At 35.1% G+C, this 23,793-nt stretch overlaps 3 protein-coding genes and 1 long non-coding RNA gene across 39 annotated transcripts in view; 2 read left to right on the top strand and 2 right to left on the bottom strand.

Moving 5' to 3' along the window:
- Positions 1 to 897: 897 nt before the first annotated feature.
- On the top strand, positions 898 to 11,165 carry ift46 (intraflagellar transport 46 homolog (Chlamydomonas)). 8 transcript variants are annotated; one of them, XM_026273768.1, is made up of 12 exons: positions 898 to 995; positions 1,644 to 1,737; positions 1,811 to 1,887; positions 1,957 to 2,117; positions 2,370 to 2,444; positions 2,900 to 2,993; positions 3,072 to 3,200; positions 3,289 to 3,407; positions 3,500 to 3,566; positions 3,669 to 3,710; positions 3,789 to 3,874; positions 4,011 to 4,376. In XM_026273768.1, exons 1-12 carry the CDS (start codon positions 972 to 974, stop codon positions 4,024 to 4,026), a joined length of 984 nt encoding a protein of 327 aa, XP_026129553.1. In that variant the 5' UTR covers positions 898 to 971; the 3' UTR covers positions 4,027 to 4,376. The 8 variants fall into 8 exon arrangements, with proteins under 8 accessions (XP_026129553.1, XP_026129552.1, XP_026129556.1 ...); XM_026273767.1 differs by having other exon boundaries at positions 3,650 to 3,710; XM_026273773.1 differs by lacking the exon at positions 4,011 to 4,376 and adding an exon at positions 11,058 to 11,165 and having other exon boundaries at positions 933 to 995; positions 1,960 to 2,117; positions 3,650 to 3,710.
- Positions 2,384 to 12,733, bottom strand: LOC113109897 (uncharacterized). Of its 2 annotated transcripts, XR_003293028.1 has the most exons (4): positions 12,602 to 12,733; positions 10,673 to 10,864; positions 8,768 to 8,856; positions 7,794 to 8,623 (listed from the first exon to the last, which is right to left on the bottom strand). It is a non-coding gene; the product is annotated as an uncharacterized LOC113109897 (long non-coding RNA). The 2 variants fall into 2 exon arrangements; XR_003293027.1 differs by lacking the exons at positions 7,794 to 8,623; positions 8,768 to 8,856 and adding an exon at positions 2,384 to 2,489.
- On the top strand, positions 11,727 to 21,440 carry LOC113109894 (neural cell adhesion molecule 1-like). Of its 5 annotated transcripts, XR_003293023.1 has the most exons (12): positions 11,727 to 11,911; positions 12,194 to 12,523; positions 12,613 to 12,870; positions 13,074 to 13,190; positions 13,577 to 13,608; positions 15,295 to 16,562; positions 16,845 to 17,174; positions 17,264 to 17,521; positions 17,727 to 17,843; positions 18,089 to 18,124; positions 18,244 to 18,275; positions 19,216 to 21,440. XR_003293023.1 is itself a non-coding variant. In XM_026273775.1 (10 exons), the coding sequence occupies exons 4-10, from the start codon at positions 16,511 to 16,513 to the stop codon at positions 19,408 to 19,410; spliced, it is 1,020 nt and encodes a 339-aa protein (XP_026129560.1). In that variant the 5' UTR covers positions 12,682 to 12,870; positions 13,074 to 13,190; positions 13,577 to 13,608; positions 15,295 to 16,510; the 3' UTR covers positions 19,411 to 21,440. The 5 variants fall into 5 exon arrangements, 3 of the variants coding, with proteins under 3 accessions (XP_026129561.1, XP_026129560.1, XP_026129562.1); XR_003293024.1 differs by lacking the exon at positions 17,727 to 17,843; XM_026273775.1 differs by lacking the exons at positions 11,727 to 11,911; positions 12,194 to 12,523 and having other exon boundaries at positions 12,682 to 12,870.
- The window catches only part of dlg2 (discs, large homolog 2 (Drosophila)), a 191,930-nt gene continuing 188,690 nt past the window's right edge, over positions 20,554 to 23,793 (bottom strand). For all 24 annotated transcript variants that reach the window (XM_026273740.1, XM_026273743.1, XM_026273741.1 and 21 more), the window contains one exon: positions 20,554 to 23,197. In XM_026273740.1, the coding sequence (XP_026129525.1) occupies positions 23,091 to 23,197 (107 nt within the window). In that variant the 3' untranslated portion in view covers positions 20,554 to 23,090. The remainder of the gene's footprint in view (positions 23,198 to 23,793) is intronic.

The following is a 23,793-nucleotide window of genomic DNA, read 5'->3' as shown; positions in this document are numbered from 1 at the left end:
TAGTTTGTGAAACTATTAGGTGAGGTAGAAAAGTTTGCAAAGCTACACAGCTGAACCAGCAAGAAAAGGTCCTAAGAACCACATCCTGTTCTCAAGATCTGATCCATGATGCCTAGCAACTGCTGTAAGTCTAGTATGTTTTAGTATGTTTGTAAAACCTCGTAAAATCACAAATCTCAGCTTTTGCCTTTACACTATACTACTCATTCAAACTCAGTTTAGTGTCACAGATAAAGACCAAACATAAAGAGACAGTTAATTGATTCAGTAAATTATGTCTCCCTAGTTACATAACGCCTTTGAGTTTTTCTTATGGAAAACCATATATTTTCTCAATGATGTGAGTGTAAACAATTTGGGTTTAGCAGTAAACATTTAGGACTTGTGACTTATTTTTTTTTTTTCAGGACAGCCATTCAATTAGCAATTAGCATGTAAAACACTTAAGCAAATCCATATGGTTCGTCCAATGTAATTGTGATAACCATGTCCAAAAAGAAATAAAACATGGAATAATCTGCCTGTAAGGTAGGATTAATGAAACCGGCATAAGCTAAACATACGTATTATATATTTTTTTTGTGGAATGGAAAAGTAATTTTGTATTTGTTCCATCATTGTATTTCCTTCAGATTATTTTGAAAACATTTAAAAACTTTTATTAACAGAAAACGGGTGTATAATGTTTCACAAATGCTTTTTATTTTTAGAATGTATGATAATTTATTTTATTGGGAAAATACCATATGCATAAATGCATTTTTACTACTCAAACTATAAAATACTTTAAACTATACACCTGCAATGTTTTTAAAGCACTAAAAGTAATATATCCACTGTCATCTATAATAGAGAATATATATTCATATGTAGATCAGAGAATGTCCGTGAGTTCGCATCTGTCTCACGCACTTCCGGTGAACCTCTCGCGAGATTAAGTTCCCTTGGCAACAGTACACCGTCGTGTTTTCATGGAGAAGTCTGAGCGACAAAAGGTTTGTTATTATTGCGCAAATGTTAATAATTTAATCTTGCATATCGTGTTAAATACGCAAGGCACTAATGTAATGTATTTTCTGGCTCACTATTCAATGTAGCTCGTAAACCAATGTAACGTTAGCGCGCTCATCAAACAACAATCTAAATTACAGTAAAACATTGTTATTCCTTAATGACTAAGTTACGTGTCACATTTGTCTTAATATGTTACATAAAAGATACTGGTTATTAGTTGCTTCCTAAAACGGTTTTTGGAAGGTTATAATAGTCTAGTAACTAGTAATGCAAAAAAAGCTAAACCAGCTGGTGAGCTAAATATTTACTTCATAGGCTGTGTCTCTAAACATAGTAAGCTGCCTAACGTTAATGTTACCTAGACACCATTTTAGGGCATCATAGACATATTCTGAGTCTGCAGCGTTTTGGAATCACTATGACTCATAAAAATACATTTTTGATAGGCATCTCCCAAGGTTATGAGACCCAGTCTGTAATGCCTGAGCAGGGTTTGTGAGCGCAGGTTCAACTTATTTGATTACATATTTTACCTGTTTTAGTTAGATGACTTTTTAAGTCTACTCTAAAGAGTTTACACAACCAACCCCCAGTTTTAATACTAAAGTGCAAATAATAACTGTAAACAGATTCAGCTCAAAACCAACCAGCCATATGACGAGAGTTTTGAAGTGAATGCAGAGGAGGCGGCCAGTGTGCACACACCATCCCCAAGACAGATAGGTCAGACTGTTTACCACTTCAGTTTACCTACCATTCATCGACTGTTTTTCATGATATTATGTCTTAATTTCAGTTTCCAGGAGGACAGGCAGGCAGAAGCAGAGCGCCATGGCCACTTATGCTGGAGATAAACTAGAAGAGGACACTAAGGTAAGTTCACTAACTCTTATTTGGGGAAAGGCTAAAATGACGTTTGAATGACCTGTTCACATCTGACAGCAGAGAAAGAAAGAGCCGCCACCCGGACCTCGTGCTACTAATCAGAATGATGAAGAGGATGATGAGGAAGAAGAAGATGATGATGATGATGACGACGATGATGATTCTGATGACACAGAGTCTGATGAGGAGGAAGGGGAGCCTGGATCTGCTCCAGAAGGGTAGGGCCGCTCATCTAAGGCACTGTCTGCTGTCTGAGATGAGAGAAATTGTTTTTTTTTAATGAAACCGTATCAAAGAGTAGATATACAGTGGTGAAGTGGGCAAGTTGTATAAGTTGCAACACATTTCACTAATATGTTTTATCAATAGTACTAAGAGCATTATACAGCAGTTTTAATATCTACTGAAAAACAAAAAAGCTACTTTATTATTTTTGAAAATAATGTGAATGTGTGGATGATTTCTCACAGTGCATATGACCCAGCCGATTACGAACATCTTCCTGTGACAGCTGAGATCAAAGAGCTGTTTCAGTACATCACAAGGTCGGCATGCATCAACTTAACACCTTCACCGCATTTGATGTGCACCTGCACACAAAACACAAACTGAAAAACATCTAGCAAACTGACCTTTAACACTTTTACACTGTTAATGAGTGTGAATGTTGATTCAACTATGAGCAATTTTGACCTGTAGACAAAAATAAATCTTATTTCTTACATTTGTTTGCTAACAGTGTCTAATAGTGACTGTACATACATCACAGGGGAATTCTGTCATTTTTTTCTAGATGTACATGAACACCATAAAATATCTATTCAGTTGGTGGTGGAAACTATGAAAGTTTAAAAACGATTAATATTTTCAAACCTTTCAATTGGCTATGAAAAGAAAACAAATCAACCTTTGAGACATAGGAAACACTACATACACTCTCTTGACTTGTAGATATCTAATGGATTATTATTGTTATTAATTGCGTGCGTGTTTCTTTCAGATATACTCCACAGACGATAGAGCTTGACCACAAACTGAAGCCCTTTATCCCTGATTTCATCCCAGCTGTGGGGGACATCGATGCTTTCCTCAAAGTGAGTGACAATTTTTAAATCTGAACCGGACCTATGTGTCCAGTGTTCAGTTTCTGAATCATTCTGTTCAACCCACAGGTACCACGACCAGATGGGAAGGCTGACAATCTGGGTCTCCTGGTTCTGGATGAGCCTTGCACTAAACAGTCAGACCCAACTGTGCTTTCCCTGTGGCTGTCAGAGAACAGCAAACAACACAATGTTGCTGTGAGTTCACAAACTCGCACTGGAAACCTGCTTTGATTATTTTGGCCTAGCAATTGAAATTGGAAAGTGATGCACATCTGTTTCACAGGAAGTGAAAGTCAAGAGCATTGAAAACCCAGAGAAGAACCCCAAAGCCATAGACAACTGGATCGAGAGCATTAGTGAGCTGCATCGGTCCAAGCCTCCAGCTACCGTACACTACACAAGGCAAGTACTGACATGAACCAACCACAAACACCCAGAGAGCAGAACATATCATCTATTTCAATTTATAACAAGAGTCTTGTATATTTGTTCAGACCCATGCCAGATATTGACAGCTTGATGCAAGAGTGGCCGCCTGAGTTTGAGGAGCTTCTGGGGAAGGTTGGCTCCACTCAAATATGTTGTTTAAATAACTTTCTGCAAATTCAGTCATGTTCACGTTCACTTTTCCATCTGTTAATCAGGTGAATCTCCCCACTGCAGATATTGACTGTGATTTGGCAGAGTATGTCGACATTATTTGTGGTAAGTTGCATGTTTCTTGTATTTATATCTTTGATGCTTTCATTATGTTTTTTAATGATTGTTAGTATATCCTGTCAGGAATCCTGGACATCCCGGTGTACAAGAACCGGATTCACTCACTTCACGTGCTGTTCACACTCTACTCTGAATTCAAAAACTCACAGGTTAGTTTCAGATACTCTACAATGTTAAAATAAGTGGCATTTATTTTCTTTTTCTTTTTTGTAAAGCATAGAATTTTAAATGTTTCAGTTCTGGATTGTATTATTGATGAGCTCATTTTGTTTCTCCTGTGATCAGCACTTTAAATCTGTAACGGAGGGCCACAAATCCAACACACCGCCTGCTTCACGTACAGCCACTGCTGAATTAGAAAGACTCACTTTGGACTGACGTCTCCTTCATGGTCTATTTTCATACATCCTGTTTCGGTCTTAGCTGTTGTGTCGCAAGTTGAAAATTTAAGTTACATTCGGTGCATCTCAGATTGTGTGAATTCTTTATACGTTTATGTTTAGCAGTGTATTGTATTAGGAAAAACTCATTTCTTTAAACTGTAGACAGGAAATGTGTCTTCAAAAATCATAATATCTACTCCAACAGTCCACTGCCTAATTATATCACAGTTTGCAATGAATCATTTCTTATTAAAAGGTAAAACCAGATGATGATGGGTTGTTTAATTCCACTTCTTACATTAATAGATGAGAATCTATATACTGTTAGATAACAGTAAGTACTGTATAAATATCCAGTAATTAACTGAATCCAGGGTAAATACTGAAAGGCATCTTTTTATTTAGCAAAGTAAGATGATATAAAAATATATAATATACAAACCATAATACATTTTTTAAATTTTAATAATACACTGAACCAGAGCAAGTTGTCTTTTTAATGATTTAGTTATTGGTCTGATATACTGTGTGAAATGTACATGACACGCTGTCTATTATATTATCAGAATAAGAGCAGCCTTCTTCCTTGTTCTAACTGCTTTTTATTTTCCTGTTGTGGTTTTTAGTGGCTATTCTTTACTGTAAGGTGACAGCAGTTTTGAGTGCTATAAAGAACATCATACAGAATGTCTACATATTTGAATGATTTGATTAATTATTATGAATCAAATAATATACTGATTTAGCTACAAGATCATCAAGAATTCTAACTCGTGACTTAAGATGCCTGGATGTTTCATTCATTTTTGGCTGGTTTTCTTTGCTGTATTGGGTAAGTATGGCTAGTGATTTATGTAGCTAGATAATAAGTAATATTTAGAAAAACTTTGTTTTTTTACAAAGTTTGCCGCTTAAGCTGTTGTGGTGTTTATTCACATTGTTTCTAGATTATTCTGTTAAGTGATCAGATGCATTCAAATTAATTCCTAAAAGCTTCATTGGCCAAAAAATTATCCTGACACAAATTGAGCAGCTACATTAAAGGGGTCATATGATGCCATTTCAAGTTTTCCTTTCTCTTTGGGGGCGTTACAAGCTGTTTGTGAATCGATAAGATCCCTAAAGTTGCAAAGACTAAAGTCTCAAACCCATAGAGATAATCTTTATAAAAGTTAAGAGTCGTCCATGCCCCTCTAAAACGACTTGTTTAAACATGCCCCCATATGTCTACGTCACGATGTGGGAAGATTTGCATGTTACTGCTCAAATGTTCACGCAAAAAAAGAAGGTGTACCTTTAATGTCCGCTGCCACTGCATCCGCCATGTTGTGAAGAGGCTGTGTGTTTCAATGTGAACGCTAAAATACAGCATACAGTGTGCAGCACATTTTATGGAGGACTGTTCCCTGATCCTGGGATAGAAGACTACAATGCTGGCTGTTCTGACTCACAGTCTGTAAGCATGTTTACATATTTAAAGTATTTGCCACTGATGATTCAAGTGCGACTTTTCAGCAGTGTACGTAGAGTAGTGCCTATTGTTTGTCGTTTCTCTGATAAAAAATGCAGAAATGTGAAAGTGAACGAGTACTAGTCAGGTAAAATCACCATCATACTGTAAATTGTAAACTTAGAAATTTTGTAACTAAGGTAAATAAGAAGAAAAAGAAATTGTACTATAATAATAAAATTATAGAAATAAAACATGATAGTAAACAATTATGGAATACACTAAATAATATATTAAGAGGAAATAATAAATCAACTCCATCTTATTTAGAATATGAGGGTAATTTTTTTACGAAACCAAGTGATATAGCGAATCATCTTAATGATTATTTCATAAATAAAATAAATAAACTTAAAAATACTACACAGCCATACAAGACCGATTTATCAAATATATTGATAAATAAAATGATGGAAGGTAAAACATGCAGCTTTAAATTTAAGAGTGTCAGTGGTTCTAAAGTGGAACTACTTCTGATGAATTGTAAAAACAAACCACCTGGCGTTGATTTCCTTGAATTGAAGTTGCTGAAGCCAATAGTCTCAATCATTGCTCCTATTATTGCTCATATAATTAATTTGTGTTTTACTGAGAATATATGTCTACAAGCATGGAAAATATGTAAAGTTGTGCCAATACCGAAAAATGGGAAAATGCCTTTCACTGGGTCAAACAGTAGACCAATAAGTTTATTACCAATTCTCGGTAAAATAATGGAAAGAATTGTTTATGAACAGATTCAGTCTTATTTTATGAATAATGATTTAATCACAACATTTCAGCATGCATATAGAGAAAAACACTCAACAGCCACTGCTTTGACTCAGATGGTTGATGACTGGTACAAGGATATGGATGAGAGGAAAATAATAGGTGTTGTAATGCTTGATTTCACTGCAGCATTTGATATAATTGACCACGATTTACTGTTAAAAAAACTGGAATATTATGGTTTTTCACGAACTGCATTATTATGGATGGAAAGTTATCTGTCAGACAGAAGACAATTAGTTTACTTTAATTGAAGCTTTTCAAAGGTAAGGGTCGTGGAACAGGGTGTGCCTCAGGGAAGTTGTCTTGGGCCGCTCCTCTACACAATCTTTACCAATGATCTTCCAACTGTTTTAGATATAGCAAGCATTTCAATGTTTGCTGATGATTCAACTGTATATTTAGCAGGAACTGATATTAGTGATTTAAATGTAAAACTACAAAGAGAACTACAGTTAGTGGTGAACTGGATAAGGAATAACAAATTGATTCTCAATGTATCTAAAACTAACTGTTTTGTGGTTGGAACTCCTTTTTCTTTACTTGCCAAACCAAAGCTTGAACTTAGCATAGAGCAAAATTCAGTTGAACAAAAAGAAGTGGCTAAACTATTGGGAGTGATGATTGATAGTAGATTGTGTTGGGACAAACATGTTCAGAAACTGTTAACAAAAATGGGCAGCACTTTGGCTGTTATTAAAAGATGTGCAAAATATTTTACACCACAAATTGTTAAACAAGTACTTTATGCATTGTTTTTTTCACACCTTGATTACTGCTCTGTGGTTTGGTCCAATACTTCATCAACTAATATAAAAAAAACTACAAGTTATCCAGAATAAAGCTGCACGTCTGGCTCTCTCATGTGGGTTTAGATCAAATGTTGAAAAAATGCATGAAAGCCTCTCATGGTTTAAAGTAAAAAATAGATTGGAATATTCACTTATGGTATTTTTATATAATGTTATAACAAACAAAACACCTTTTACTTTATATGAAAAACTATCCTTTAGTACAGACACACATTATTATCCAACGAGGCATGCAGTAAGAGGTAGTTTATTTTACCAATAGTAAAAACCAAATCAATTCAACGTTCAGTAAGGTATAGAGCAATGTGTGAATGGAACTCTCTCCCAAATACTATTAAACAACAAAACAATTTGTATGGTTTAAAAAAATCACTTAAGAAATATTACCTTCAAAGAAACATATATAGTTAATATTAATTAATTTAAGGAGATACTGTTATAGGGTTCTTAGTTACATTATTTTTGATATCGATCTATTCGGAGCGGCGCAATTTATATTTATTTTATTTAATTTATTATTATTTTTTTTTATAATTGTTATTTTGAGATCAATGGTATTAAATGTAGAATATGTATTTTCAATGTAGTGTAATGTCTTGTACGTATGGTGTGTGATATATTGTATTGTCACATGGTAGATTATAGGAAGGTAGAATATTCTTCCTATCCCCAGGAAGAATAGCTTTTAGCTTATGCTGAAGCTAATGGGGATCCAAATAAAACAAACAAACAAACAAACTAATTAGATTGTAAGAGCAGATTGATTGCAGAAGAACTGCTTCCAATCATTGTGTTCTTGTTAGCAATGGTTATCTCCAAAGAAATGTGCAGTAAAAACATGCAGTCGATATCGTTTTGCATCAATTTTTGCATCGTTTTGCATTGTATTTTGCTACAAAGAATAATGAACCTGAAAGAACCATTTACAAGATCAAGAACCTCAAGGATAGAGGTTTGAACTGCAGTGAAGAAGTCTTTAGGATGCCCCAGACTGTCCAGCAAGTGCCAGGACCGTCTCTCCTGAGGAGTCAGCTGAAATCGTGTCTCCAGCAGTGCAGAGTTTGCTCTGGAATGGCAGCAGGTTGTTGTGAGAGCATCTGCATGCACAGTGAGACCAAGACTTGTGGACAATGTCCTGACATCAGGAAGGGCAGCATAGAAGCCACATCTCTCTAAGAAAATGTCAAGGACAGACTGAAATTCTGAAGGATGTACAAGGATTGGACAGCAGAAGACTGGTGGAAAGTTATTTTCTCTGATGAAGCTCCCTTTTCTGATCTGGAAAATTGATTGTTTGGAGAAGAAAAGGTGAATGCTACCATGAGTCCTGTGTTGTGCCAACAGTGAAGCATCCTGAGACAATCGTGTAGGGTTGCTTTTCAACCAAGTGAGTGTGCTCTCTCCTAATTCTGCCCAAAATCACTGCAAGGAATAAAGTATGGTAATTTGGTGATGATCTGTGCATTTTCCAGCATGATGGAGCACCATGTCACAAAGCAAGAGTGATAAAGAAGTGACTTGAATATCATTACATAGAAATTTAAAATCCATGGCCAGGCAACTCACCGTATCTCTATCCCATAGAAAACCTGTGGTCAGTCCTCAAAAGACCAGTGGACAAGCAGAAGCCCACAAATTGTGATCAACTCCGAGAACTAAGGCAAGAATGGATCAACATCAGTCACAATTTGGCCCAGAATCTAATATCTAGCATGCCAGAGTGAATTGCAGAGGTAATGAACAACAAGGGTCAACATTGTAAACACTGAGTCATATTATTTTTTGCCAATAAAAGCCTTTAAAACTTATGATATGCTTCATTGTTTTTCTTATGATATGTATCATTGTTATTCAGTATACCATAGAAACATGTAGAAAAATAATCTACAAATACTGAAGCAACAAACTTTGCAAATCACAAAAAATTATGTCACTGCCAAAACTTTTGGCCATGACTGTACACACAGTGCCCTTCACTGATATTGGAACCTGTGGTAAATATGAGCAAAGGGAGCTGTGAAAATGAATCTGCATTGTTTATCCTTTTGATCTTTCATTTAAAAAATTCACAAAATTCTAACGTATCACTAAAGTAAAACAATTAAAAGTGGGGACAATATCTCATAATGAAATTATAGTTTTTCTCCAATGAATGTTGGCCACAATTATTGGCACTCCTAGAAATTATTTTGAGTAAAATATCTCTGAAGTATATTACCATTGATAATTACATCTTTTAGCAAACCAGGGTGAATAGGAACATGAAATTGTCCAGCCAAGAGTTCCTGTTCGACAGGAATATAAATATGAGCAACACAAAGAACAAATACCCCTTAAAGGGTTATTTCATCCAAAAATGAAAATTATGTCATTAATAACTCACCCTTATGCTGTTCCAAACATGTAAGACCTCCTTTTATCTTTGGAACACAGTTTAAGATATTTTAGTTTTAGTCCGAGGGCTCTCAGTCCCTCCATTGAAGCTGTGTGGACGGTATACTGTCCATGTCCAGAAAGGTAAGAAAAACATCATCAAAGTAGTCCATGTGACATCAGAGGGTTTACTTTCTGGACATGGACAGTATAACGTTACCGTACACACAGCTTCAATGGAGGGACTAAATCTATAATATCTTAAACTGTGTTCCGAAGTTAAAAGGAGGTCTTACATGTTTGGAACAGCATAAGGGTGAGTTATTAATGACATAATTTTTGGATGAACTAACCCTTTGATCATCCATCACAAGGAGTAAAATGAAAGAACATAGTTCTGATGTGCAGAACAGAAAAGATTGTTGAGCTTCACTAAATAGAAAGTGACTGTAAGAAAAGAGCTAAAGCATGGAAAATCCCCATGTCCACCATCAGGGCAATTATTACGGGGTTCCAATCAAATAAAGATGTTACAAATCAGCTTGGAAGAGGACGTGTGTCTATATCGTCCTAATGCACACTCTCCAAGGATAACAGCTGGAGAATTGTAGACATTAGCTGAAAGATCAAAATGATAAACATTGCAGATTTATTTTCACAGATGCCTTTGGTCATATTTACCAAAGGTGCCAATAATAGTGGAGGGCACTGTATATTATGTTTACTTAATGGTCGACAATAATTTCATCTGTCTGCTAATTACAACATTTTACACATTCCTCTTCCAGGAAAAGAAACTATATTGATGATTGATCTTGCACTTGATGGGTGTGTACATGGTTTCATCCAATAAAATGCTCTTCAAAATGAGAATGTTTCCTCATCCTGTTATCACCTGCTTTTGACTAGAAACTAATCACGGTTCAGGTCGTAAAGTAACGTGTGACCTCAAAAGTTTCAATATGTCAACACAATCCTAAAGTACATTTATGGGGTCTTTAAGTCAAATAACAAACTATTTGCATCCAGTTGAATTCTATGAATGATTTATTTATATACTTATTAATATACTTTTTTATGCTGTCTCTCAGAAAGTACCTGACTCTGAAGAGCTGACTTCCGTCTTGTACGTCTACACAGACTTCATTAAGCCGAGAGCGAGCAGTCAGGCCTCCGCTGCAGCACAACACTTTCAGGAGTCTGGTTACTCTGAGGTCGGACCCACAGACAGGGAAGAAACCGTTGTTATGTTTTGGGTCACTAATGATCAGGCCACAGCACGTCCTGAAGCTGGAGAGGACAAATTATGTTCTGAAATATTACATTAAATAATAAAAAAATGCTTTTCACATTCTGCAAATGCTGAGGTCATTGTTTAGCATTATTTGTATTAAGTGGCATTTATTCATGTTTTGTAAAGCACAGCGTTTTAAAAGTTTCAGTTCAGGGTTGTATTATTAATGTATTATTCTCCTGTGATCAGCACTTTAAATCTGTAACGGAGGGCCAGAAATCCAACACACCGCCTGCTTCACGTACAGCCACTGCTGAATTAGAAAGACTCACTTTGGACTGAAGTCTCCTTCATGGTCTTTTTTCATACATCCTGTTTCATTCTTAGCTGTTGTGTCACCATTTGAAGCTGTGAAGTTACATTGTATTCTCAGAATGTGTGAATTCTTCATATGTTTATGTCTAGCAGACTTGTTTTAAAAGGTAAAACCAGAGGATGATGGGTTTTCCCTTGTTTGACTTTACTTATTACATTAACAGATGTTTTATATCACTTTTTTTCATTATGTATCAGAGGATTCAGACTCTAGCTTTTATTAGTACATATAATATTAAATAACAGTAGGTACTGTATTAATATCTAGTAAAAATAATACTAAATTAAACTGATTCAACACTATCCACCGTAAGACATCTGATGATTTAGCACAACAAGATGACATTATAGCCATAATCAGTTTTAAACATTTAAATAATCTGCTGGAAAGTTGTTTTTTTCATGAATTAGTAATTTATCTTATATACAGTATACAATATGAAACATGTATATGAGGTGTTGTCTCTATTGTATTATCTGAATAAGACTAGCCCTGCCTTCTTCCTTGTTCTAACTGCTTTATATTTTCCTTTCGTGGTTTTTAGTGACTATTTTTAACTCTGAGGAATGCGTGTCACAGAAACTAGATCTACAGATTGAATGGATTGATTAAAGGTTACCAGTGTTAATCAAATGCTAATTTAACTATAAGAGGACTAAGTCTAACTCCTGACTTATGATGCCAGGATATTTCATTCATATTTGGCTTTTTTTCTTTGCTGTATTTGGTAAGTATGGCTAATACATTTTATAGCTAATAATTTTTGCAGCATTTCTGTTTTTTTTAATAATGCATATGTGGTTTGTAATACATACATAGAATACATTTTAAAAAGCTAGATATGTTGTATATGTGTGATGTTTACTTAAAGTACTACTTCAAGTTTACTTTAACTTCATTTCTTTAGGCCAATTACTATATTTACATTTATAGTCATTTCTAAGATATAGTTGATCTTTTTCTTAGTATTTGTTGATTAATAATAACGAACATGCATACTGATTGACAGTGAGAGAAAGTAAAGTCGAAGAAGTGAAGAAGGGCCTATACAGTCGTGTTGAGCTCACTGGAGAGAAACTTGATCAACACACTGCTGATTCTCTGAAGTCAGTGGAATGGACCAAACGAAATAGATCGACAACATGTCAATGTTTTAGACAAACAATTACCAAATCCAGTGTTTCATACAGTCAATGCTGTGGAACGGCTCGTTTCTATTTAAACAATAACACCCTGATTCTGGAGAACGTGACAGAAAGGGATGAAGGAGTCTTCACTGAAACTATAGTAACAGCAAATGGAACTGTAAAACACCTAAATTTTACATTAATTATTCAATGTAAGTCAGACAAATAAGAGTCAAGCTTATTCAAAAAGAATTAATCTAATTTTGTTGTAATTGTGCTCATTAACATACTTTACTTTAAGATCCTCCAAATGCAACAGGAATTGTGGTCTCCTGGACCTCCAGCACATCTGTGACTCTCAAATGTGAAGTGAGCGGTTTATTTCAGCATCTGATGTGGAAGAGAGAAGGAGTCTCTATTCTAGAGAAACACAGACATTCGTTCAGTGAGAGAAACCAAACTCTACACATCAGCAACATAACCAGCTCCGAGTACGGCTCGTACAGCTGTATTGCTTCAAATGCATATGGAGAATCAGAAAAGCACACATATATTACCGGTGAGCAGTTCTTCATTCATTGTCCATCTTATATCAATTTGCAAAATGTTGCCAGATTATTATATTCTGTCTAGGACAGGAATTAAACCTGAAACATCTTTAAACACAAAGATACTTCTTAAGACATTAAAAAAGAAAGTAACACAGTGAAAAAGGAAGCTGCATTGCATAATCACGTATTTTTCTGGTTTCTGTTAACCAAGGAAATGGCACTAGAGATGAAACTCAGTCTGATCAAACTGTGCTTTCAAGTGGACTTACACTCACTTGTGTTTTGGGACTGTGCCTCGTGTTCTACTGCCTTTACAAATACCACCACAGTAAGATTTTCTCTTATTTTGCTTTAGCAAAATAACAACTCTTAGTTTATCGAACCCACATCCTCCATTATTTGGTTTTATTCTGTAACTCAGTTTATCAGTCTCAAAACCTATGAATAGTATGAACTACAGAAAAAAAAAAAAACATTTTCTCTCAACAAAACTCACCAGCTACTCTGTAGACTATCCTGAAATATATAGCATGTATAGTATTATAAAATGCACTGTGAAAAATTAGCTTTTGTTTAGTGTATTTTACATTTGGTATACTTTTAACACTAAAGAGTGGACATTGGCAGAACTAGATAAAGGTTGAAAAAAATTCTGAGCTGCAACTAATATTATAAAGTATCCTATAATTTATATCCTCACTCTTTAATACACAGGCGATGCAGACAAGGTCCATGGAATTTATCAGGTAATGTACAAAAAGCCATAAACATATAAATAATGATTTCAGTATAAACATTTTGATGGACATTAATATGATTAGCATTTATTATCTTTAACTTAAAGATCCCATAAAAATAAATACTGCAGTTTTGTGGCTGTTATTCCCTCCTTGTTAGCTTAAAGGCATAGTTCACCCAAAAATGAAAATTATGTCATTAATAACTCACCCTCATGTCGTTCCAAACCTGTAAGACCTCCGTTCATCTTCGGAACACAGTTTAAGATATTTTAGATTTAGTCCAAAAGCTCTCTGTCCCTCCATTGAAGCTGTGTGGACGGTATACTGTCCATGTCCAGAAAGGTAAGAAAAACATCATCAAAGTAGTCCATGTGACATCAGAGGGTCAGTTAGAATTTGCTGAAGCATCAAAAATACATTTTGGTCCAAAAATAGCAAAAACGACGACCTTATTCAGCATTGTCTTCTCTTCTGTGTCTGTTGTGAGGAAGAGTTCAAAACAAAGCAGTCTGGATATCCGGTTCGCGAACGAATCACTCGATGTAACCGGATCTTTTTGAACCAGTTCACCAAATCGAACTGAATCGTTTTAAACTGTTTGCGTCTCCAATACGCATTAATCCACAAATGACTTAAGATGTTAACTTTTTTAATGTGGCTGACACTTCATCTGACGAGTCAATTGCTCGTTCGTTATCTGGCTCGGCTCTGTGTTTATCTTCAGTTCTCTCTTCACAGCAGTTCAGTCAGTGTACTGTTTGAGTAAATGAACTACTCGGGGATATTGGTTTGTTTTAACTCAGAGGAAGTGTCAGCCACATTAAAAAAGTCAACAGCTTAAGTCATTTGTGGATTAATGCTTATTGGAGACGCGAACCGTTTCAAAAGATTCAGTTCGATTTGGTGAACTGGTTCAAGAAGATCCAGTTACATCGAGTGATTAGTTCGCAAAACGGATATCATTGAACTGTTGTGTTTTGAACTCTCTCACAACAGACACAGAAGAGAAGACAATGCTGAATAAAGTCGTAGTTTTTGTTATTTTTTTATCAAAATGTATTTTCGATGCTTCAAAAAAATTCTAACCGACCCTCTGATGTCATACTACTTTGATGATGTTGTTCTTTCCTTTCTGGACATGGACAGTATACTGTCCACACAGTTTCAATGGAGGGACTGAGAGCTCTCGGACTAAATCTAAAATATCTTAAACTGTGTTCCGAAGATAAACGTAGGTCTTAAATGTTTGGAACAGCATAAGGGTTAGTTACTAATGACATAATTTTTATTTTTTGGTGAACTAACCCTTTAAATGCCTCTATGACAGTGTACATTAGCTTTAAGCACATATACTATACACATTCCTCTTCCACTTCCAGGAAATTAAACTATATTGATGACTTATCTTGTACTTGATGAGTGTGTGTTTATGTTTACATGGTTTCATCCAATAAAATGCTCTTCAAAATGAGAATGTTTCCTCATCCTGTTATCACCTGCTTTTGACTAGAAACTAATCATGGTTCAGGTCGTAAAGTAACTTGTGACCTAAAACATTTCAATATGTCAACACAATCCTAAAGTACATTTATGGGGTCTTTAAGTCAAATAACAAACTCTTTGCATCCAGTTGAATTCTATGAATGATTTATTTATATACTTATTAATATACTTTTTTATGCTGTCTCTCAGAAAGTACCTGACTCTGAAGAGCTGACTTCCGTCTTGTACGTCTACACAGACTTCATTAAGCCGAGAGCGAGCAGTCAGGCCTCCGCTGCAGCACAACACTTTCAGGAGTCTGGTTACTCTGAGGTCGGACCCACAGACAGGGAAGAAACCGTTGTTATGTTTTGGGTCACTAATGATCAGGCCACAGCACGTCCTGAAGCTGGAGAGGACAAATTATGTTCTGAAATATTACATTAAATAATAAAAAAATGCTTTTCACATTCTGCAAATGCTGAGGTCATTGTTTAGCATTATTTGTATTAAGTGGCATTTATTCATGTTTTGTAAAGCACAGCGTTTTAAAAGTTTCAGTTCAGGGTTGTATTATTAATGTATTATTCTCCTGCGATCAGCACTATAAATCTGTAGCAGAGGGCCAGAAATCCAACACACCGCCTGCTTCACGTACAGCCACTGCTGAATTAGAAAGACTCACTTTGGACTGAAGTCTCCTTCATGGTCTTTTTTCATACATCCTGTTTCATTCTTAGCTGTTGTGTCACCAGCTGAAGCTGTGAAGTTACATTGTATTCTCAGAATGTGTGAATTCTTCATATGTTTATGTCTAGCAGACTTGTTTTAAAAGGTAAAACCAGAGGATGATGGGTTTTCCCTTGTTTGACTTTACTTATTACATTAACAGATGTTTTATATCACTTTTTTTCATTATGTATCAGAGGATTCAGACTCTAGCTTTTATTAGTACATATAATATTAAATAACAGTAGGTACTGTATTAATATCTAGTAAAAATAATACTAAATTAAACTGATTCAACACTATCCACCGTAAGACATCTGATGATTTAGCACAACAAGATGACATTATAGCGATAATCAGTTTTATACATTTAAATAATCTGCTGTCAATTTGTCTTTTTCGTGAATTAGTAATTTATCTTATATATACAATATGAAACATGTATATGAGTTGTTGTCTCTATTGTATTATCTGAATAAGACTAGCCCTGCCTTCTTCCTTGTTCTAACCGCTTTATATTTTCCTGTCGTGGTTTTTAGTGACTACTTTTTTACTCTGAGGTGACAGTTTAAACTCCGGGTTCATTAAAGCGTGTCACAGAAACTAGATCTACACGTCTGAATGGATTGATTAAAGGTTACCAGTGTTAATCAAATGCTAATTTAACTATAAGAGGACTAAGTCTAACTCCTGACTTATGATGCCAGGATATTTCATTCATATTTGGCTTTTTTTCTTTGCTGTATTTGGTAAGTATGGCTAATACATTCTATAACTAATAATTATTGCAGCATTTCTGTTTTTTTTATTAATGCATATGTGGTTTGTAATACATACATATAATACATTTTAAAAAGCTAGATATGTAGTATATGTGTGATGTTTACTTAAAGTACTACTTCAAGTTTACTTTAACTTCATTTCTTTAGGCCAATTACTATATTTACATGTATAGTCATTTCTAAGATATAGTTGATCTTTTTCTTAGTATTTGTTAATTAATAATAACGAACATGCATACTGATTGACAGTGAGAGAAATTAAAGTTGAAGAAGTGAAGAAGGGCCTATACAGTCGTGTTGAGCTCACTGGAGAGAAACTTGATCAACACACTGCTGATTCTCTGAAGTCAGTGGAATGGACCAAACGAAATAGATCGACAACATGTCTATGTTTTAGACTAACAATTACCAAATCCAGTGTTTCATACAGTCAATGCTGTGGAACGGCTCGTTTCTATCTAAACAACAACACCCTGATTCTGGAGAACGTGACAGAAAGGGATGAAGGAGTTTTCATTGAAACTATAGATACAGGAGATAGAACTAAAGAATGGCTAAATGTTACATTAACTATTCAATGTAAGTCAGACAAAACAGAGTCAAACTTATTCATGAAGAATTCCTCTAATTTTGTCGTGCTTGTGCTCATTAACATATTTCACTTTAAGATCCTCCAAATGCAACAGGAATTGTGGTCTCCTGGACCTCCAGCACATCTGTGACTCTCAAATGTGAAGTGAGCGGTTTATTTCAGCATCTGATGTGGAAGAGAGAAGGAGTCTCTATTCTAGAGAAACACAGACATTCGTTCAGTGAGAGAAACCAAACTCTACACATCAGCAACATAACCAGCTCCGAGTACGGCTCGTACAGCTGTATTGCTTCAAATGCATATGGAGAATCAGAAAAGCACACATATATTACCGGTGAGCAGTTCTTCATTCATTGTCCATCTTATATCAATTTGCAAAATGTTGCCAGATTATTATATTATGTTTAGGACAGGAATTAAACCTGAAACATCTTTAAACACAAAGACACTTCTTAAGACATATTAAAAAAGAAAGTAACACAGTGAAAAAGGAAGCTGCATTGCATAATCACGTATTTTTCTGGTTTCTGTTAACCAAGGAAATGGCACTAGAGATGAAACTCGGTCTGATCAAACTGTGCTTTCAAGTGGACTTACACTCACTTGTGTTTTGGGACTGTGCCTCGTGTTCTACTGCCTTTACAAATACCACCACAGTATGATTTTCTCTTATTTTGCTTTAGCAAAAAAACAACTCTTAGTTTATGAAACCCACATCCTCCATGAGTTAAGTTTATTCTGTGAATCAGACTATGAACCACAATACCACTCTTAATCTCAGCAAATGCTATATTAATACCAGCTATTCAGCAGACAACCTAAAACATAAAATACAATTACAGCCATTACTGCATTACATTTCTATTTTGTACAGAATGTTTTACTGTTGTTATATTTTTAGGGCACAGAGCAGAAAATGGCAAAACTACAGATGGAGGTATTAAAAAACAAATCTGTTTGTTTATTATAAACTTTAGGTATTAATAATATAATTATACTTAAATATATATATATACCAATTGTAATTGTATAATATATGTGAAATATACTCCACAGGGGAAGCAGCCATTGACCTTGGTATTTATCAGGTAATATATTATTAAAAAGTATTAATAAACAGATCCCTGCTTTAAAAAAACAAAACATTAGAGAACTTTACAGAATTTGTGATGGTTTTATTGGTTTTTAATGGACCCTGTTGGTCTCTACTGGTAATTGGTCGCCTTCTACTGGTGGCTTGGTAAAACCACTAAATCCTAATGGAAAATGTGCCAAAACGCATTAAAGGAAATCATTTTTTAATGAATTTAATTGTTAAAAGTTGATGGTTTTCATCGTTTTTAATGGTATTTGTAGTGGAAAACATTAGAAGTTTTTTTTCACTATGAACTATGAATTTAGTACACACTGATGTACGTTAATATGATGATATTTAAGGCACCATCTTCATTATCTTAAAAAATAAGTGTTTTGGCTTTAATTTCATATTAACTACATTTGAGGCCTCTATATGCTAATACATGCAACAAATCAAGCTTTCAGTAGATATTGACATTTACCATTTTATAGTCTAATCTTGCTCTTGGCATTTTCAACACTTTGTCCAATAAAATTAAATGATAACTTCCACACTTTCCCTGTTCCCATCTGCAATGTAAGCTAAAGGCTAATAGCTTGCTTGGCTATTTTAAAATGGACTATTTCTGTCATATTTCTAATAACTGGCAAACACATCTAATTGTAGCTAATATCAATAGCCTATAAAATTATTACCTATAATAAAACCCTATAATGACCTTTTTGTATATAGCATTAAAAGCTTTAAATATAGCTCTTCTCCTGTTGTGTGACACTTAAATGTTTAATGTCGTGGTTATTATTCTGATCATTTCAAAACAAAGCACTACACCGGAAGTTGCTGTAGTCACTAAGCTTAAATGCCACTGTCGTAATTTCATTGGGTCTTTAATTCATGAAACAACCCCCTATAAATAATACCTGTTTATTCCAACTACTCTTGTCTCTCAGGAAATACCTGACTTTGGAGAGGTGACTCCTTTACCGTGCGTCTACACAGACTTCATTAAGCCGAGAGAGAGCAGTCAGGCCTCCGCTGCAGCGCAACACTTTGAGGAGTCTGGTTACTCTGAGGTCGGACCCTCCTGCAGGGAACCTGTCTCTAATGAAGAGTCCACAGCGTGTCCCGAAGCTGGAGAGGAATGACAACTGAAATAAGAGACTGCAAAACCAACGAATACTAACTTACTTTAGTGTAGTGCAATTTAGAAGTGCTACTGATTTATAAGCAGCGGGTGAAAAGCACGTTACACCCTGATCAACCACTAGAGGGCAGCAAAACCGCTGGAAACATACTCAGAAAAAAATTTCACTGGAGTGGTACAAAGCTAAAAGGTGCTACCGTGTACCTTATTTACCCCTACTTGGTGCATGCTAGTACCTTAAATTTACATATTAGTTTTTTAAAAGTACACCTTTTGCATGGGTACCGTCACTAACCCCTCCCTAATTTTTGCGAGTGTAGTAGCTCTACACTTTTAACCATAAATGGTTTCCAATTATTACAAAGATATATTTGGATGGACAATGCATCTTAAAAATAATATAATATAATAAGTTTCACGATTACAATTACATTCAATAAAGATCATTATGAAAAATAGCAACATGTTTCCTCTCTTGCACTTGGCACTGGATCATGTACTGTATAGCTTGAACACACTATATAGACTTGATAAGTACATAATAAAATGACTAAATTGAGCACTTCAGCTGCTTGCAATAATGCAAAGGAAGCAATGCTTAAAGTGGCACTTAAGTATGCAAACTTTGAGAGGTTGTAAGTGTCCACCCTACACAGTTACTGTCATGCACAGTCATAGATAAATGATTTCAGAACAAAGTGGTTTGTCTTGCATGACAAACTCTTTTAAAGGTTCCGTTTATCAATTATGACATATCATAGAATCAGCAGCAGGTTAACTGATGTTAAAACACAAATCTAGATGTCAGTATAGAGGTGAACTCTCACAGTGCACAAAAAGAGCTGTCAATCTTCTGAAGAGTGTAAATGTCTCATCAAACCTTTTATTTACATTTTATAAGTACCTTCATGTATACCTAAAGCAATGTTTTTATTGAGATTCCTCAAAGCAACCGGGAATACATACTGCAACAGGATGCAAAGAATAGTTTCCTTTCTTTGGTTTCTCCTTCCAGAAATCCAAAAACATAGAGTGAAAAATAAATAAATAAAATAAAACTATAAAACATGAACTACACTTTTTCTAAGTGTGCTTAAACTGTTACACCCATGGAATGCTGGGAAATGATACCTACAAACAGAAGGGGGATGTAAGTGTTTAATAATTTAACTTTAATCTCCTGTGATATAAATAGAAAAAACAGAGAGGTTTGGGGGACAGTGTTAATTAAAGCTCTCCTATACAACTACAATAAGTGCAAACAGATATTTATATACTGTACAAAATTGCACATATCATTTGGAATTCAGGACAAATAATAACGTGTGGAAAATAATTTGCATCACTTGTTTGGGGATAAATAAATCACAAAGCGAACTCAGACACAGACGCTCCAGAACAAAGGACTAAATGCAATGCAGGTTTCAGGAATTAAACATTTGAGATTTGTGGAATAAACAGATGCACTCTGATCCGAAGGTTGAATATTAGTGATTAAGCACTATCTGGCAACCCTGAGACAAAAACAACCCCATTTCAGCACATTTGACTAAGCTGAACATTCACTTGGACTTAATGAACCAAATCAGACTATGAGCACCATAAGGCTCCAGAGAGCCAGTTCAAGTGCGTACAATCTGCAGGGTTTTGTTTTTCATTAAAGCTACAGCATCAGTATTTGAGATTCTCTTTTGATTACCCAATAATACAAATAGATTTAAATGCAAATATTTTTAACAAAAAGGGTACCCCCCCCCCCCCCCAGGTCCCACGAGATATTCTCACGATCCATTGTGTGCATTACTAAATTAATAAAATGATATGCTACAGATGATAGAACAACCACACTGAATAAGGAGAAAAACTACACATGTAGAAGAGAAGGAAATAATTTCACAGCATTTAAAATGTTCAATTTATATTCTGATAGTCACTGATGCCATCCATGGTTTACATTGTCATAATAACATATACATTATCTATTGTTATTTAACGAAATTTCATATTACACCATTAAAATCTCCACTTTGATATTCAGCCTCTCTCTTCTGAAAATCCCCCTCTGTGTCCACCATCTGGTTGAACACAATCTGTGAATAAGTTTTCAAATATACAAAAGTGCTCAGTCTTCAAGAAAGCATAGAAAATGTCTATCTGGCCCAAAAAGCCTCTTCCCTTTTTTAAGGCAAGCGGTGACCAGTAGGTCAAAAGACTCTTGCCACAGAACCATGCTGTATCATCTCCCAATAAATATTGCAACAAATAATCCCCCCCTCATTTGAAACGAGTGAGCAGAGTTAATGGCTTTTGGCATTTGTAGTTTCCATGAATGGCGAGAGCTTTACTATTAATGTAGAAGGAAAATGGAAAGGGCACAATGACACAAGTATGCAGCGTGAATGTGTGGACAGGAAGCCAAGGTCATGTTCACAAGTGTAAAGCATGCCAAAATAGAAAAATGTAACTTAAATGAAACACTACATTTACTTAAAAGCTTTTAAGACCGGACTGCTTGCAGATCTTGTCCCTTTTGCACTCATTTCTCTGAACTGTAGTTGAGGTACTGTAAACACTTTAGAGGGTGCTTGAGGGAGGCAGAACATTGATTCCCAAACATCAGGCTCCTTCCTGTTATATGAACAAACCTGAAATGAACTCAATTCACACTGAGTAGAATCTTCAGCCAATTAAAGTTGAGTTCCAAGGATTTCAGAACTCTTGGATGCCGGAACTGGATAGATACGGTGGCATTTCGTTCAGGGAAAACATGCACTCATTACCTTTCACTCTTACCAACACAAACAGCGACGACACAATATGATAGACCAGTAAAATCTCTTTTCCAAAACGATTTTTAGACAACGTTATATATAATCTTTATAAATATTTTCTGTGCTGTTGTGTCCTCTTTCAATATAAATAGCAAAATATAGTGTCATAGTTCCTACGGCTAGTCGAATCCCCTTATCCATTTACACTAAAACATCTTAAAATCACAAGATTCTTTTCTGAAAGGATCCATTAGAAATAATGTACAATTGGATACTAAATCTTCAAAAAAAAAAAAAAAAAAAAAAGGATGTTTGTACAAAACAAAATTAACAAAATAATACAACAAAAAAGCAACACAATCAAAGTGTGTGTTGTTAGCCACAGGAGTGCATAGATGCTGGAGAGTTTGTGAAATGAGTCTGGGAGGTGTGTGAAACCAAATGATTGGGTGAAAAGTGAAGAAAGCTGATATCAACATTGATTTTTAGTTTTTTTTCCTTTTTTTTTTTGAAGGTGGTGATGGTTTGGAAAACATCTGTGATGATCTGACCTACTTCTTTGACCTCCTGCTCAAAATCCCAACCGAAGATTGTTTGAAGAAGAATACTCAGCGCTAAATTTTGTTTCTTTTTTTCCTTAAATTAAAAAGCTAACCAATAAATATACAAACAAAGAGTACACTTTTTTGTCGAGACCAAAAATGCTTCTAACACTTTGTGGTGTACATTCAGGAACATTCATATTGAAAGTGAAAAATGCAACATAAAATTAACAAACAAACGGAAAAAAAAAATCACCGTAAGAGTTAACAATAAACATTGGCATAATAATAATTTATATTATATTACAAATTATTCCTATGTGTGTTTCTGTCCCAGTCCAAGGTCCCTGCCAGGGTAAGGTGATTTTTTATAGTTTTTCTTTTGAGGGAATCCAGATGTAAGGTCCAGACTGTTCCTCTATCACCATCTTACACTGGTTATAAATGTCCTCTAGTGTGTCCCCTTGAACCAGCGCTGAAAGAAAAAGAGAAAGAGCTGATGTTAAAAGATTCTCAATGTCTTTTTAGTTTGGCACCACAAAAAGAAACCCTGATGAAGCCTTCATAACGATTGTTTTTGAACTTAATGGCTCATTAACCACTTTACTGTTCATGGATTCTTCTTGTAAGAATAGCCATTTTACCCAGCAACAGAATATCTAAAAAAGCAATGAGAATTATGCAACTGCTTTGTTTCAAAATATATTTTCTTTTCTGATAAGCAAAATAGCTCTTCTTTATTTAAGTACACAGCATTATTAGTAAAGCAACACACTTTTTAAATCTAAGAGCAGCGGAATGAAAATGTATATATATAAATCAGCAGGAGCACTGTCACGTGGGTTCAAAATATCCTCAAATTAATCATCATGTCATTGCATGCTTCTTCATAATCCTTCATACAGACTCACGGGGGTCAAGCCAATGCCAATTTCAAGAGAAAGTTGATATGTTTCAGCTCTATGGCTCTACTGTCAAACATGATGGATTTAACAGGCTGCAGGGGTTGGCCTCTGAGGTATTGCATATGCAAGAGACTATTAGAATATGCAAACGAGGTGATATCTGAGC

This window comes from Carassius auratus, chromosome 10 (genome assembly GCF_003368295.1).
Source record: "Carassius auratus strain Wakin chromosome 10, ASM336829v1, whole genome shotgun sequence".
In the NCBI taxonomy this organism is placed as follows: Eukaryota; Metazoa; Chordata; class Actinopteri; order Cypriniformes; family Cyprinidae; genus Carassius; species Carassius auratus.
This window is presented reverse-complemented; position numbering and strand designations above follow the sequence as displayed.

Bases quoted from the DNA above. Each gene is read 5' to 3' on its own strand.
- LOC113109894 (XM_026273776.1), top strand. From the start codon at position 11,860: ATGATGCCAGGATATTTCATTCATATTTGGCTTTTTTTCTTTGCTGTA. The intron at 17,844-18,088 runs GTATGATTTTCT...TTATATTTTTAG, and splicing joins CCTTTACAAATACCACCACA to GGCACAGAGCAGAAAATGGC. The intron at 18,125-18,243 runs GTATTAAAAAAC...TATACTCCACAG, and splicing joins TGGCAAAACTACAGATGGAG to GGGAAGCAGCCATTGACCTT.
- ift46 (XM_026273767.1), top strand. From the start codon at position 972: ATGGAGAAGTCTGAGCGACAAAAG. The intron at 1,738-1,810 runs GTCAGACTGTTT...TCTTAATTTCAG, and splicing joins ACCATCCCCAAGACAGATAG to TTTCCAGGAGGACAGGCAGG. The intron at 3,711-3,788 runs GTAAGTTGCATG...ATATCCTGTCAG, and splicing joins GTATGTCGACATTATTTGTG to GAATCCTGGACATCCCGGTG.